Here is a 16,322-nt window from a genome sequence, read left to right as displayed (position 1 = left end):
AAGGAGCGACCTGGTCTGGGTGATGTTTTCGTGGCATTCCCATAATTTTTAAAGCCACAATGGATCAACATAAGCACGTATCTATTCTAGCGGACCATGTCCACATCTGCATGAAGTTTGTTTTGAATCGCTGCAGTGGCATCTACCAGCAGGACAATGGAACTTGTCTCGCAGCTCGCAGTGTACGTACGTGGTTCTAAGAGCACCAAGAGGAGTTTACAGTACACCCCTGGCCACCAAATTCCCCGTAATTTAAACTTACTCGAGAAACTATGGGACCACCTCGAGCGACCTGTTCACGCTGTACATTCTGAACCGAGAAACCTAGCGGAGCTGACCACGGCTCTTACACCCGTATCTGTTTATGTTTTTTATTATAAGATACCCAACATATAAATTTTGTGCCGCTCAGCTTGGTACTCCATCAACAGCTTGCAATGGTTGGTCTTTAAACCGGCACTGATTATTTCTCTTGTTCTGTAGTCCTGACGTTCTATTTGGGATATGTGCTCACTTTTTCTACTGTACTTGCTCTGTAGTTGCAAAGGTCACACCAATATTCAAGAAAGGTAGTAGGAGTAATCCACTAAATTAAGATATCATTAACGGCGATATGCAGCAGGATTTTTGAACATATATTGTGTTCGAACATTGTGGATTACCTCGAAGAAAACGGCCTACTGACACAGAATCAGCACCGATTTAGAAAACATCGTTCTTGTGAAACACAACTAGCTCATTACTCGCAGGGAGTGTTGAGTGCTATTGACAATGAATTTCAAATTGATTGCGTATTTCTGGATTTCCGGAAGGCTTTTGACACCGTATCACACAAGCAGCTTATAGTGAAATTGCGTGCTTATGGAATATCGTCTGAGTTCTGTGACTGGATTCGTGGTTTCCTCTCTGAGAAGTCACAGTTTGTCGTATCTGACGGAAAGTCATCGAGTAAAACAGATGAGATTTCTGCTGTTCCCCAAGGTAGCGTTATAGGCCCTTTGCTGTTCCTTATATATATAAACGATGTGGGAGACAATCTGAGCAGCCGTCTTAGATTGTTTGCAGATGACTCTGTCGTTATCGCCCAGTAAAGTCATCAGAAGATCAAAACAAATTGCAAAACGATTTAGAGAAGATATCTGAATGGTGCCAAAATTGGCAGTTGACCCTAAATAACGAAAAATGTGAGGTCATCCACATGAGTGCTAAAAGGAATCCGTTAAACGTCGGTTACACGATAAATCAGTCAAATCTAAAGGCCTAGGAATTACAAATGCGAACAACTGAAATTGGAAGGAAAATATAGAAAATGTTGTTTGGAACGCAAACCAACGACTGCGTTTTATTGGCAGGACACTTAGAAACTGTAACAGATCTACTAAAGAGACTTCCTATACTACGCTTGTTGGTCCTCTTTTAGAATACTGCTGCGCGGTGTAGGATCCTTACCAGATAGAATTGACAGAGCACATCGAAAAAGTTCAAAGAAGGTCAGCACGTTTTGTATTATCGCGAAATAGGGGAGAGAGTGTCATTGAAATGGTACAGGTTTTGGGATGGGCATCATTAAAACAAAGGCGTTTTTCGTTTTTTTTTTTTTTTTAGAGATGGGGTCCCTCCACGCCCGCACCAACGTGGTGACCAAACCAAAAGTTCTACTGTCACCTCCGTAAACATGTTAGTTATCTAGTAAGTGGATCACAGGATGCTGGGCTGTGATGTTGTCCGTGCGTCTGGGTAAGGCTACGCATTAACACGGTCCATCAGGTGATACATAGTGGACGAAACGCGAGTGAGGGTAGCGATTTGAAGAGCAGAGGGAAAAAAGTGCCATGGCTCGTGCCGTGGGAAAAAAACCTCTGCGACAGTGGGATGGGTAGTAAGAGCAATAGTGGCTTACTAGCTGAGATAGCTCATGCAAGGTTGGATTTGTTACTATAGGTACCATGCATCATTACCGTGACAAGCGATGGCGATGTGTCCCAGTTGCTGCAGCTGCGACATTCCTGGAACAATCAAGATCGTTATACAGTAGTGGGAGATCGGCCATAGATCATCTCACTGTGTGGGGGATGTGTGGAGCTTGTTTGCATGCAGTGTACGGTACGGCTTCCCTGTGTGGTGCCAGTTATTCGGCAGTGTATTTCAGCTGGATATCCAGTAAATGCGTCTGATTAACAGGGGCTCGCCTGTGCCGTTATGTTTGCGTGTGCTTGGCCATAGATGTTATGTCCTTGCAAGTATGTCTTTTGGTCTTTTATGTTTCCATCTATGGTTGTGGTCGTAGTTCCCCAGATTCAGAATAAACGGATTCTGCGAATGTCTGGAGTTTCTGTATAGTCTTGTGGTGAGTTTGTGGATTACCTCCGTGAGAGTCTCAAGTCGGTATTCCCGGTGAAGGTCCGCGATGCGTGTGTATCGTGGAGCATTGCTTATGATTTTGAGTACTTTGTTTTGTATGAGCTGCAGACGGCGCAGGCGTGTAGGCGCAGCGTATCCCCAGACGGGAGCTGCATACGTCATCAGGGGTCGGATAAGTGTCATGTACATGGACCTCGACACCCTTCTGTTCAGTGTGCTACGCCTGTTGAGCATAGGATAGAGCTGTTTGAGCCTCGCGCTAGCTCGGTTGGTCATGTGTTGTATGTGGTCCCCCCAGAGTAATTTCCGGTCCAGCCAGGTATTTGACTTTCTCGCGGAAACGTACTGGGCGTGCATGTAGAGTTATTGGTCTGCAGTAGCGGTGTTTGCGCAGCTGCTTCGGTCTTTTAGTGAACAGAACGGCTTCGCACTTGTCGACGTTTACTCTAACACGCCATTTCTCCAACCAAGGCTCGGCCACTCTGAGTGCAGTCTGTAGGCGTGACGTAGTGTTTGATGGTTTCCAATCTTGCGCAAGGATGGCTGTGTCATCCGCGTAGATAGCCATCATTGTGTTGTGTGTGGTTGGGAGATCGTTTATGTAGAGGTTAAACAGTAGGGGCCCTAGGATGCTTCCCTGGGGTACTCCCGCGTGTATACCGTGTCGTGTTGATTGTTTTCCCTGCACGTCAGTGTTGAAACTCCTGTCTGTGAGGTATGAGTGTATTAGACGCAGCAGCCCGTCGGGGAATCCCGCGTCGCTGAGTTTGCGGGTGAGGCCGTTGTGCCATAGACGGTCGAAAGCCTTTTCGATGTCCAGGAACACTGCCCCTGTAGCTTTGTTTATGTTGAAGCCATGTGTTATGTGTTCAACGACCCGTAGGAGTTGTTGTGTTGTGGAGTGGTGATTCCTGAAGCCGAATTGCTCCGGTCTCAGGATGTCATTTGTTATGCAGTGCCTAGTGATGCGTTTGAGAATCACCTTCTCAACAATCTTACTGAGCGAGCTCAGAACGCTGATGGGTCGGTAATTTTGTGGGAGGCTGTGGTCTTTCCCCGGCTTCCTGAACATCAGGACCTTGGCCGTCTTCCAAAAGGCGGGGAAGTGTTGGTGTTTTAGTATGGCATTCGTTATGTGTGTTAGGTACTCAGTTGCTTTATCCGTGAACTCCTGGAGGACACGGTTTTGAATGCCATCATGACCAGGGGCTTTCCTAGCAGCGGAATGCATTATAGCCCAGGCGGCTGTGCTAGCATGTCGAATGTCGTCGCGCGATGGTTGGGCTAGAATGCGTGTAACCTCTTGGTCAGTAGCAAGTGTGAACATTGGATCTGATGGTACCAGGTTCGGCGTGAATGACGCTGCGAGTGTTCGGGCCATTAGTTCTGCTTTCTCTTCCGCTGAGTATGCGGGTCCGTCAGGCCCTTGAAGCGTTGGGGTGTATATTTTCTCCCTGGTGAAGTGTCGGGCTAGTTGCCAAACGCCAGGTCGTGTGGTGTCCAGCCCTTCGAGTTTTTGGTTCCACTGTTGTGTTCTATGTGTTTGTATTTTATCGTGTATGATGCCCTGTAGTCTGTTAATGTGCCGTTTGAAGTACGGGCGCCTGGTGCACTGCCATTGCCTCCTGAGGCGATTACGCCCGTAGTCCAACATTTTGCGTTGTTCAGTGTGCTGCAGTGTTTCCTCAATGTATAGTATTACAGGTTGGTGATTTGAGGGCAGATCGTTTTCAACGGCGACGTTGAGTGTCGCTGTTATGCCCTTGATGAGGGCCATGTCTATCACGTCTGGCCTGTGTCCCCTCTGATAGGGAATGTGGGTCGGTTCAGTCGGCGCTAGTATAATGTAGTTTCTGCCTAGTGAATGTTCGTACAGATTTTTGCCGTTGGGATTTCGTATGCGTGAATTCCATTCTGGGTGTTTTGCGTTCAGATCTCCAGCGACTATTACTCGCGGTGAAATGTTGAGCAATGTGCTGATATCGCGTGTTGATATGCCTACAGGGCTGTTGTATGCCGATATCAGTGTGGTGTAGGCTCCGTTGAACTTGACTCTGACGGCCGTAGCCTCAATTTTTTCCAGTTCAGGGAGCTCTATGTTTGTGTGCTCAATGTCTTTGTGTATGACGATTGCAGTTCCACCTGCCACGGCGTTTTTCGTTGCGGAGGAATCACCAACTTACTCCCCCGAATACGGGAATATTTTGTTGACGCCAACCTACATAGGGAGAAACGATCACCATGATAAAATAAGGGAAATCAGAGCTCGTACGGGAAGATATAGGAGTTCGTTCTTTCCGCGCGCTATACGCGATTGGAATAACAGAGAATTGTGAAGGTGGCTTGATGATGGCCAGGCACTTAAATGTGGTTTGCAGAGTATCCATGTAGATATAGGTGTATTGTGGTAACGACGAAAAGCGGTCTCAGCAGGTGTGGCGTGTGTGCGGCAGGGAGGCGGGCGTGGCCATGGCGATCCCCGCGCTGGCGGTGTCGGTCAGCTACCTGCTGCTGACGGCGCTGCTGGCCGCCGTACTGCGCCGAGTCGTCTTCCGCCTCTTCGAGCAGCCGCTGCTCCGCCGGCTCGCGCTCGAGGCCGTCGCTGCCGCCGAGCTCTGCGGCAGCTGCTTCGAACTCATCATCGGTGCGTACTCCCTTATCTGCCTTCTTCTGGTTTAGATGGAAACTCCCGATATTCCAAAAAATTCCACGTGTTTAACGACTTCAAACGTTTGATTACTTTACAAATGAATTAACCTGTTAAAAGCTTTATACATGTAGTGTCAGTTCTTTGACAGGTCAGAAAGAAGGAGGACATTATCTTCCCGCAGTCCCTATAAATTAAGATACAAAGAAATGACTGAAATTAGCTGCTGGTGGGCATTGTTTAAATCAATGGGGAAAACTGAAGATTTGTGCCAGACTGGGGATCGAAATCCGGGTCTCCTGGTGATTAGGCAGATGTGCTGACAACTGCCCCTTCTGGACACTGTGGTCATCGTGCCCACATGGACTCTACTAGCATGCCTCCCATCAGACCCAACTTCTCAACTTATCTACACACTACTGATGTGGAACCCTTGCCCATTATCCTCATTAGTCGCAGCATTTCGCCGATTCTCGCATCTGCACCGAAGTGATCAGTTGGTCGTTCTCCCCTTAATTATAAGTGTTGTGTCTGTCACTGCAGTGCAGATGTACACCACGCTCGAACTCTTACGAGAATCCGCGAAGTGCCGCGATTAATGCGGATAACGCAGAATGTCATTCTCAATGGTGAGAAGTCTTCCGAAGTGAGAGTGATTTCAATGTGCCGCAGGGGAGTGTCGTAGGACCGTTGCTATTCACAATATATATAAATAACCTTGTGGATAACATCGGGAGTTCATTGAGGCTTTTTGTGGATGATGCTGTAGTATATCGAGAGGTTGTGACAATGGAAAATTGTACTGAGATGCAGGAGAATCCGCAACGAATTGACGCATGGTGCAGGGAATGGCAATTGAATCTCAATGTAGACAAGTGTAATGTGCTGCGAATACATAGAAAGAAAGATCCTTTATCATTTAGCTAGAATATAGCAGGTCAGCAACTGGAAGCAGTTAATTCCATAAATTACCTGGGAGTAGGCATTAGGAGTGATTTAAAATGGAATGATCATATAAAATTAATCGTCGGTAAAGCAAGTGCCAGACTGACATTCATTGGAAGAATCCTAAGGAAATGCAGTTCGAAAACAAAGGAAGTGGGTTACAATACACTTGTTCGTCCACTGCTTAAATACTGTTCACCGGTGTGGGATCCGTACTAGATATTGTTGATAGAAGAGATAGAGAAGATCCAACGGAGAGCAGCGCGCTTCGTTACAGGATCATTTAGTAATCGCGAAAGCGTTACGGAGATAACAGATAAACTCCAGAGGAAGACTCTGCAAGAGAGACGCTCACTAGCTCGGTACGGGCTTTCGTTGAAGTTTCGCGAACATACCTTCACCGAGGAGTCAAGCAATATATTGCTCCCACCTACGTATATCTCGCGAGGGGACCATGAGAATAAAATCAGAGAGATTCGAGCCCACACGGAGGCATACCGACAATCTTTCTTTCCATGAACAGTACGAGACTAGAATAGAAGGGAGAACCGATAGAGTTACTCAATGTGCCCTCCGCCACACACCGTCAGGTGGCTTGCGGAGTATGGATGTAGATGTAGATGTAGATGTAGATAACGGGCAAAGGGCACTACATTAGCAGTTTGTGGATAAACTGAGTATTTGGGTCTGACAAGAGGCGTGCCAGGATACTTGACGCGGTTGTTTTGACCACTGTGTCTGGATGGCGCAGTGGTCAGCACATGTGCCTAGTGAACAGGAAACCTGGGTTTGAATCCCAGTCCAGCAAAAATTTACAACTATCCTAATTGATTTAATGAGTGCCCACTAGCAACTAAAGTCAGTTACTTTTTTTTGTCTTAAATCCTTTACGTTAAACATGTAAACGAAAGAAAGTTTAGAAAAGGTTTGAAATTATGTTTAAAGTTTGTTGGAAGTCGCTACTTGCTCTCATTATAGAACACTGGATGAATATAGTCTGGGTAATTTGCGCTCCATTTTAACCAGAAACAAGTTTTGACCCATCTCATTGTTTACGACATGGTATCTCCTGAACTGTGTGTCGTACAATCATACGAGGTGTATGACAGAAGTAATGAGACTGATTTTTTATCTACTAAAGCTTTTATTCTTTTCAAACAACAAATTGTCCCCTTCAAAGTAGTTCCCTTCGGCAGATACACACAGGCGGAGACGTTGTTCCCAATCTTGGTAGCAGCGCTGAGAGATTTTAACTAGTACGGTCTTTAACATGTCAGTCACGTACTTTTGAATGTTCTCCATAGTTCCGAAATGAGGTGCTTTTAAGACTTTTTCAATTTAGCGAAAAGGAAAAAGTTACAAGCACTCAGACCAGGTGAATAGGGGACTGCAGATAAACAGGCATACCTCTCGAGGTCAATAATTACATGATGGAAGCGGCAATGTGACACTGGGAAGTGTCATGATGCAGCGCCTACTTGGCAAAAAACTTTCGCATTTGATGTGTGCTGGAAGTGTTTAAATTTAATTCGTCACCCATCATTCTTATTAGTAAATGACGGTTTGATCTCACAAGAACGCACACTTTGCACATTTTCGTTGGATTTTGAAGCTGAAGATCTCCCTGGCTGGCTCTGAGTACTATGGGACTTAACATCTGAGGTCATCAGTCCCCTAGAACTTAGAACTTCTTAAACCTAACTAACCTAAGGACATCACACACATCCATGCCCGAGGCAGGATTCGAACATGTGACCGTAGCGGTAACGTGGTTCCAGACTGAAGCACCTAGAACCGCTTGGTCACAGCAGCCGGCGAAGATCTCCCTGAGCGAGGTTCATCGTCAGTGTGTTCTCGGGCTTCCAAAATTATTTGTGCCTGTGAAAATCTTCCGATTATATACTACAGTAGTAGAAATGGAAGACTGGTCAGCTTTGAAAGAAGCCCTTTCCACTTCATCTACTAAATGAGAAAGCTGTTTTCTCTGTAACCTCCTCCAATGGTTCCATAGATTAGTACCAATTATTATTCTTGCCACGTTCAGGTCTATTACATTTCGTTAGGGCCTTACGTTACCAGTAGGACTAGCAACATGCTTTGCGAATAACATCTAAACTCGGTTACTATTTGTATGTGTTGTCACCATTGTCCCACTAATTATGCCTTTCAACATTGAGTCTGGTAACCGCATGCTGTTTAGTACTATCTCTACGCATTATTATTATTATTATTATTATTATTCTATCTATTGGACTGTGGAAACATCACGTCTATTACCGTTAGGGTTCAAATGGCTCTTAGCACTATGGGACTCAACTTCTGAGGTCATCAGTCCCCTAGAACTTAGAACTACTTAAGCCTAACTAACCTAAGGACATCACACACATCCATGCCCGAGGCAGGATTCGAACCTGCGACCGTAGCGTTCACGCGGCTCCAAACTGAAGCGCCTAGAACCGCACGGTCACACCGGCCGGCTACCGTTGGGGGAACAATGTAATTTTAAACCGAACGATTCATAATTAGCTATGTCGCGATGAATCATGCAGAACAATATCTGTCAGAGGGGTAATGCTCGTTAGGTGGAACAGTGCGAGGGACTGACGGCGTGTGCCGGCCGGGGTGGCCGAGCGGTTCTAGGCGCTACAGTCTGGATGCGGTCGCAGGTTCGCATCCTGCTTCGGGCATGGATGTGTGTGATGTCCTTAGGTTAGTTAGGCTTAAGTAGTTCTAAGTTCTGGGGGACTGATGACCTCAGAAGTTAAGTCCCATAGTGCTCAGAGCCATTTGAACCATTTGTCTCGCAACACACGGTCGTTAACGTGCTGCACGGGCTTGGGCTGCACCCCTATCGTTATACTTTCACGCAACACCTACATCCTGCATCAGGGGATGCAATTCTGTGAACAACAATAGGAAGCCAACGATGACTTCGTGAACACCATAATATGGTCGGATGAAGCAGAATTGGCTCGTGAGGGTTTCTTCAATATGCACAATGTGAAGTTAACCCGCATCTCACCTATGTCCGTGGATATCAAGTTCGCTTTGGTTTCAACGTGTGGGTCGGAATATTAGGCGACAGATGTTTGGCCCCTACATGTTGCCTGACGGGTTGACTGCACATAGGTATCATACAGTTCTCTCAAACTATCTGCCTGATGCGCTGGAAGATGTCCCACTACATGTTTGGCAGAGGATATGGTTCCAACATAATGGTGCAGCTCCACACCCTGGAATTAATGTGCGACAGTATTTGGACAGAACATTTCCAGGGAAATGGCTCGGACGTGGAGGTCCAGTTGTAGGGCCACCGCGTTCACCTGACCAAACCCCCTGGATTTATTCCTGTGGGGACACCTGATGGAGCACGTGTTCTCTTCTCCGCCGACGAATGTGGAAGAGTTGGTAGCGCGTGTTCATGCTGCTCTTGTTACTGGGGACGCAGCTTTGCTGTGAAGAGTCCAGAGCTGTATGATCCGGCAGGTTGCGCACTGTTTGGACGTGCAGGGAGGTCGGTTTGAGCATCCGTTGTTCTGAGGGTAACATATTCTGTTGTGAAGGTCATGTGGTCATTAATATAGACATTATTATTGTCACTGGTTGCTAATGTGCGACATCTGAGCGGTCATATTACATGCAGTACAAATAACAAATAGATGTTGTGTTATTGTACTGTGCTATCATCTTCAGCATCTTGAAATTGATATTTTTTTAGTTATTCTGTCCTATGATAGGTCATTTGTTTCAACTGTCTATTTCTTATTTGTCTAACCATGTATCTGTCATGTTACAGAATGTTGCAAATTTAGGATACATGTGACCTAATAAACGGTGTATACTAAAGTATGAAATATCAGAATGAAATTAGGGAATAAAAAAATGCGCCCCAACCCAGGATCGAACCCTCGACCTCCAACATTCCTGCATGCTAACCCAAAACTGTATCCACTGCATTACCTGCACAGCGTAACTGACATCAGCTGACAGAGGTTTTAATGCATGTGGTTACAGTGTTGCCAGATTGCCACTTTTTAATGTCCTTATTCTGCCGAATGTACTCGCCAGACGAAATGTGTGTTTGTGTGTGTGTGTGTGTGTGTGTGTGTGTGTGTGTGTGTGTGTGCATGTTTGAACAGCTGAACAGCAGTAATTGAATATTATTTCTTTTTAGTTACACCGTGTTAAAATGCCAACATGAAGTTACATATTATATTGCACAAGCTGAAACATCCATTGCTAGACAACAGATCCTTATTTTCTCTTCTTGGTTATGCACTATGTCCTTCAAATAACTTAATCAATATTAGTATTAAAAAAACGGTAGTATAAACAACTCATGCTGCGGCTCACCTTTTCTTGCAGCTGTGGAGAAGTCTTTATTGCCGCACTCAGCAACATATATATTTATTTACAATAAATACATAGTATGTTGTCTGTATGTCAAATATGCTCGTTTCTTAGAAGATCGGAAGCGCTAACAGATGATGTATCATATGCATTTATAGCATATCTGGTGCTTTTCTTACTTCTGTTACAAACAATTTCACAGACAAATGTTAATAACTTCATTGATAAATATGGAATAAACATTGTAATATTTTTATAGGTAACGTCTCTTTATTGCAGTTTCACAGCTGTCTTCTTTAGATTTGCTGTCACCCTGTTGGGAGCTAGAGGTTTTTGAATATATATATATATATATATATATATATATATTCTGTCAGAACCGCTCACTGGCCAACCAGATACCTCTCGCCTCTCTCGCCGAGGGTGTTATCGGTTTGGCCTGGCCAGTGTGGTCACATATCGGTTAAACCATAATCTATAAAAGATCTACTGCACGTAACGTCACACTCATATACTGGGTTACTACCCGTTTAATGGCGATTCCCTGCATTTGTACTTAGCTGCTATTAAGACATCACTATCAGTGATCATAAGGATGTGATAATATCTCTGACTTCGGGTATGACATGGAAGGTTGAGAAATATAGGAAAACATTTTTTCTTATCAAGAGTGGCAGGATACAAATTGTTGAGTATATAAGTAGTCAACATCAGATCTTCATTGCTGTTGTCGATGATTTGGAGCACAGATGGAAAAATTTAAAAGCATCTTTCAATATGGATTAGACAAGTATGTTCCGAGCAAGGTCTTAAGTGATGGGAAGGACCCAGCGTGATTTATTTGCCGCGTTAGAAAAATGCTAAGCAAATAAAGGGTGTGTCATCACAGGTTCGGCAGGAGTCCGAATCTAGCTGACAACAAATAGTGAACGGAGTGGAAATAATCATTAAGTCCCGGTTTACAGTGAACCGACGTAACAGAGCCCGACGGCGAGCTGCCGCGGCGCTGTTTCGCGATCATGAATAGCGGGGCAGGGAGCAGCCCGACAGTTAACAGCTCGCGTAACTGCGTGGACGGCAAACGCTTAGGCCGCCCGATCGCCAGTCTTTCTCAAACGATTTTAAAGAAACTACTCGGTAGAAAAAAAAATTATTCTCGCGCATTTCAGAGCTTTATTCGTCGTCTTCATAATGAACTGTTTATCATTTCGTTAATCGTCATAGTTATTGCGATATTTCAAAATTAAGCAAGCTACGCGAGACAATCAAATAGTTTTCAGTGAAAAATGAAGGTCGGTATGAATTTTCGTTTTGTGCACGTTAGGTCACATGTTGCTGCGTAACAAGTGTAGTTAACATGTTGAACAATTCTTTGAACAAATAAGATTTTGCCAAATGATAGTGTGCAAAGAGGAATGTATGCAGTCTTATGGTAACTGCGTGTAACTTCCTTATCTAGCACAATATACAAGAAGCTTCAGATTTTTTTTCCGTGGAACAATTTAATTTTTTAGGGGTCACCGACAGCTGGTGAAATGCGGTTCCTAGAAACCACAAAAAGCTTTCGAGACATGGTTTTCTCATTCACAATATGATTCATAACCATTGTAAGAATTGCGGTGTCAACTGCCAAAGTGTTGTGAGACTGCCTCCAGTCACAGTACTTGATTTTATAAATACTATAAATGAATTATACAATATACAGAACTTTCCAAATGTAGTTGGTGATGTTGACAGAAAATACATTCGTCTAAAACGCTGTGGAAATTCTGGTACAATCCACAAAACATTTTCAGCCAATCATCCTACAAGCAGTTGCAGATCGTCAAAGGAAATCCCTTATGATCGATGGTGAGTGACATGGGAAGGAAAGAGAAGGTGGCATATTTCATTCTTCTAGTGTATTTCGCTTGATGCAAGAAGGGGAGCTTAATATATTGCCAGACTCACCATTATTAAAGCCGTCAGGTGGTTGCCTTTTGTATTCATTGGAGATGAGGCACATCCATTGTTAAAGCATTTCATCAACTCTTAAAGTCGATGGGTTTTAAGTCCAGGGAAGGAATATGTCGACAAACGCTCCTCCAGACGACAACGATTAATTGAATGTGCTTTTGGATTAACGAGCACTAATTGGAGCATATTTCAAAAGCCAATACAAATATTATCAGAATACTGTGAAATATACATGTTCGCCACAACCTTGTCATAGCCGTAGAAGGATTCCTGAGTGTCGATGAGCAATATGCAGCAGAAACGGAGTTCTAAGCAACGCACTTATCAGACAGGCGAAACTTTAACAGAGCTCCAAAGTAAACTCTCCAAATGAGACGGTTTTTGAACGTTTTTCTCACGTAGTAAAACACGATTTTCATGTATTTATCAGCTATGTTCCATCTACTATATTATCCCCCTTCGTTTCAAGAAAACGAAAGAAATTAGAGATTAAGAAAATGTATTCTGTACTCGTAGGCTGTAATATTGCTGCCACCTCATCAGATAACTTGTCCAAAATCAATCGGTCGTGATGATATTTTTCCAGCTGGTTCCATAGAGGACACCGAGTAAAAACAGCTGCTATTGAGGGTTCGGCTGATGTTGTTCTCTGAACAGCACAACGAAAGAACCAGAGGCGCCAGCAGCAGTAGTGATTCTGTTACAAACAGTACAGACTCTGCTACCCTCAGCAGCAGCCGAATACTGCCGGTGTTGCCCAGCCGCAGCCAGAGTCACAGGAACGCTCTGGTCGCCGCTCTCGGAACCAAACATGTCTGACTCGCTCAGCTCCGCTCCGTACCACTCTGCTCCCCGCCACGCCGCTTGCAGCGCCGCTATAATCACGTGTATTGAGCAGCACTGGTTTGCTCCGCCAACGTTACTCTGCTCGCAGCGCCACACCGCTCTGATTGTGCCACGCCACGCCACTACAGGGTGTTACAAAAAGGTACGGCCAAACTTTCAGGAAACATTCCTCACACACAAATAAATAAAAGATGTTATGCGGACATGTGTCCGGAAACGCTTAATTTACAAGTTAGAGCTCATTTTAGTTTCGTCAGTATGTACTGTACTTCCTCGATTCACCGCCAGTTGGCCCAATTGAAGGAAGGCAATGTTGACTTCGGTGCTTGTGTTGACATGCGACTCATTGCTCTACAGTACTAGCATCAAGCACATCAGTACGTAGCATCAACAGGTTAGTGTTCATCACGGACGTGGTTTTGCAGTCAGTGCAATATTTACAAATGCGGAGTTGGCAGATGCCCATTTGATGTATGGATTAGCACGGGGCAATAGCCGTAGCGCGGTACGTTTGTACCGAGACAGATTTCCAGAACGAAGGTGTCCCGACAGGAAGACGTTCGAAGCAATTGATCGGCGTCTTAGGGAGCACGGAACATTCCAGCCTATGACTCGCGACTGGGGAAGACCTAGAACGACGAGGACACCTGCAATGGACGAGGCAATTCTTCGTGCAGTTGACGATAACCCTAATGTCAGCGTCAGAGAAGTTGCTGCTGTACAAGGTAAAGTTGATCACGTCACTGTATGGAGAGTGCTACGGGAGAACCAGTTGTTTCCGTACCATGTACAGCGTGTGCAGCCACTATCAGCAGCTGATTGGCCTCAATCCTCATTTCAGTGCAAATGTTCTCTTTACGGATGAGGCTTCAGTCCAACGTGATCAAATTGTAAATTTTCACAATCAACATGTGTGGGCTGACGAGAATCCGCACGCAATTGTGCAATCACGTCATCAACACAGATTTTCTGTGAACGTTTGGGCAGGCATTGTTGGTGATGTCTTGATTGGGCCCCATGTTCTTCCACCTACGTTCAATGGAGCACGTTATCATGATTTCATACGGGATACTCTACCTGTGCTGCTAGAGCATGTGCCTTTACAAGTACGACACAACATGTGGTTCATGCACGATGGAGCTGCTGCACATTTCAGTCGAAGTGTTCGTACGCTTCTCAACAACAGATTCGGTTACCGATGGATTGGTAGAGGCGGACCAATTCCATGGCCTCCACGCTCTCCTGACCTCAACCCTCTTGACTTTCATTTAAGGGGACATTTGAAAGCTCTTGTCTACGCAACCCCGGTACCACATATAGAGACTCTTCGTGCTCGTATTGTGGACGGCTGTTATACAATACGCCATTCTCCAGGGCTGCATCAGCGCATCAGGGATTCCATGCGACGGAGGGTGGATGCATGTAACCTCGCTAACGGAGGACATTTTGAACATTTCCTATAACAAAGTGTTTGAAGTCACGCTGGTACATTCTGTTGTGTGTTTCCATTCCATGATTAATGTGATTTGAAGAGAAGTAATAAAATGAGCTCTAACATGGAAAGTAATCGTTTCCGGACACATGTACACATAACATATTTTCTTTCTTTGTGTGTGAGGAATGTTTCCTGAAAGTTTGGACGTACCTTTTTGTAACACCCTGTGTAACCACAGCAATGAGACAAGCGTTCAATGACGTTGACTGTATAATTTTGCCAAAAGATCTGACTAAGAAGCGTAAGAGATTTTGGTCATTCGTAAAATCAGTAATCGGATCGAAATAATTTATTCACTCATCCAGTAACCATACTGGCACCGAAACGGAAGATGACAGAGAGAATGCCGAGCTGAGTTCAATCTTTCATAACTGTTTTATTGCGGAAGATCGTAATACGGTCCCATCATCGTATAAACGTCGAAATGGCAATAATTGAGATACGTGATTGCAGACCAGACAAGCAATTAAAATCGCGTAGTAATGAAAAGGTGTCTGGACTAGGTGAGGTACCTACAAGATTCAACAGAGATTACTGGAAAGAACATGCTCCCCTTCCAACAGCAAATTAGGATATCTGGCGTCTGGATAAAAGGGCAAGTCATTCCTGTTTTCATGAAGGGTCATAGGACAGATGTACAGAATTATAGCCGATAATCTGTTGTACAATTATGGAACATGTTTTGTACCTATGTATTATGACGCTTCTGCATAACTGAAATCTCCTCTACAAACATTAACATGGATTTCACAAGGAGAGGTCTTGGCGAAACTCAGTTGGCTTTGTTCCTCCATCAGATCCACAGTGCTGTAGACATCAGTGCTCGTTCCTTGACTTCAGGAAGACTTTTGACACTGTCCCGCATTGCCATTTAGCGAACAAAATACGATATTACCGAATATCGGACCAGCTTTCCGACTGGATCCGACTTCCTTGCAAATAGAACTCAACACACCGCTCTTAACGGAACAAAATCGACAGATATAAATGTAGATTCATGAGTACCTCAAGGAAGTCTGACAGAACCATTACCGTTCACAATATATATAAAAGATCTAGTAAAAAATGCCGGAAAGTGCATAAGGCTTTTCGCAGATGATGCGGCTGTGTGTAAGAAAACGGCAACGCCAGGAGATAGTATCGGTTCGCAGAATGACATGCAGAGGATTGATGTATGGTGCAGGTTCCGTCACTTGACCCTGAACGTCAGTAAATGTAACATATTGCGCATAGGTAGTAGAAAAAATCCAGTATTCTACAACTACACTGTTGATGACAAATTGTGGGAAGCAACTTCTGTCGCAAAATATCTAGGAGCAACCAGCCGGAGCGACGTTAAGTGGAATGACCATGCAAAATAAACAGTAGAAAAAGCATTTGCCAGACTGAGATTCATAGAACAAATCTTGAGGAAATGTAGCTCATCCACGAAAGAAGTGTCTTACAAAGATTCTTGAATGTTGTTCGTCACTCTGGGACCCTCACCGGGGAGCACTAGTAGAAGATATGAAGAAAATCAGATGTAGAGTTGGAGTGGGTTGATTTGGGGGGGAGGAGACCAAACAGCGAGGTCATTGGTTCAAATGGCTCTGAGCACTATGGGACTCAACTGCTGTGGTCATAAGTCCCCTAGAACTTAGAACTACTTAAACCTAACTAACCTAAGGACATCACACACATCCATGCCCGAGGCAGGATTCGAACCTGCGACCGTAGCAGTCG

General features: G+C 44.7%; 1 protein-coding gene across 1 annotated transcript in view; it reads left to right on the top strand.

Annotated features, from left to right (window-relative positions):
* LOC126236976 (aquaporin-11) overlaps nucleotides 1-16,322 on the top strand; it is a 234,642-nt gene that overhangs the window by 102,919 nt on the left and 115,401 nt on the right. Inside the window, exon 2 of the mRNA XM_049946694.1 lies at nucleotides 4,815-5,005. Coding sequence (XP_049802651.1) covers nucleotides 4,815-5,005 — 191 coding nt within the window. The remainder of the gene's footprint in view (nucleotides 1-4,814; nucleotides 5,006-16,322) is intronic.

This window comes from Schistocerca nitens, chromosome 2 (genome assembly GCF_023898315.1).
Source record: "Schistocerca nitens isolate TAMUIC-IGC-003100 chromosome 2, iqSchNite1.1, whole genome shotgun sequence".
Classification (NCBI taxonomy): domain Eukaryota; kingdom Metazoa; phylum Arthropoda; class Insecta; order Orthoptera; family Acrididae; genus Schistocerca; species Schistocerca nitens.
This window is presented reverse-complemented; position numbering and strand designations above follow the sequence as displayed.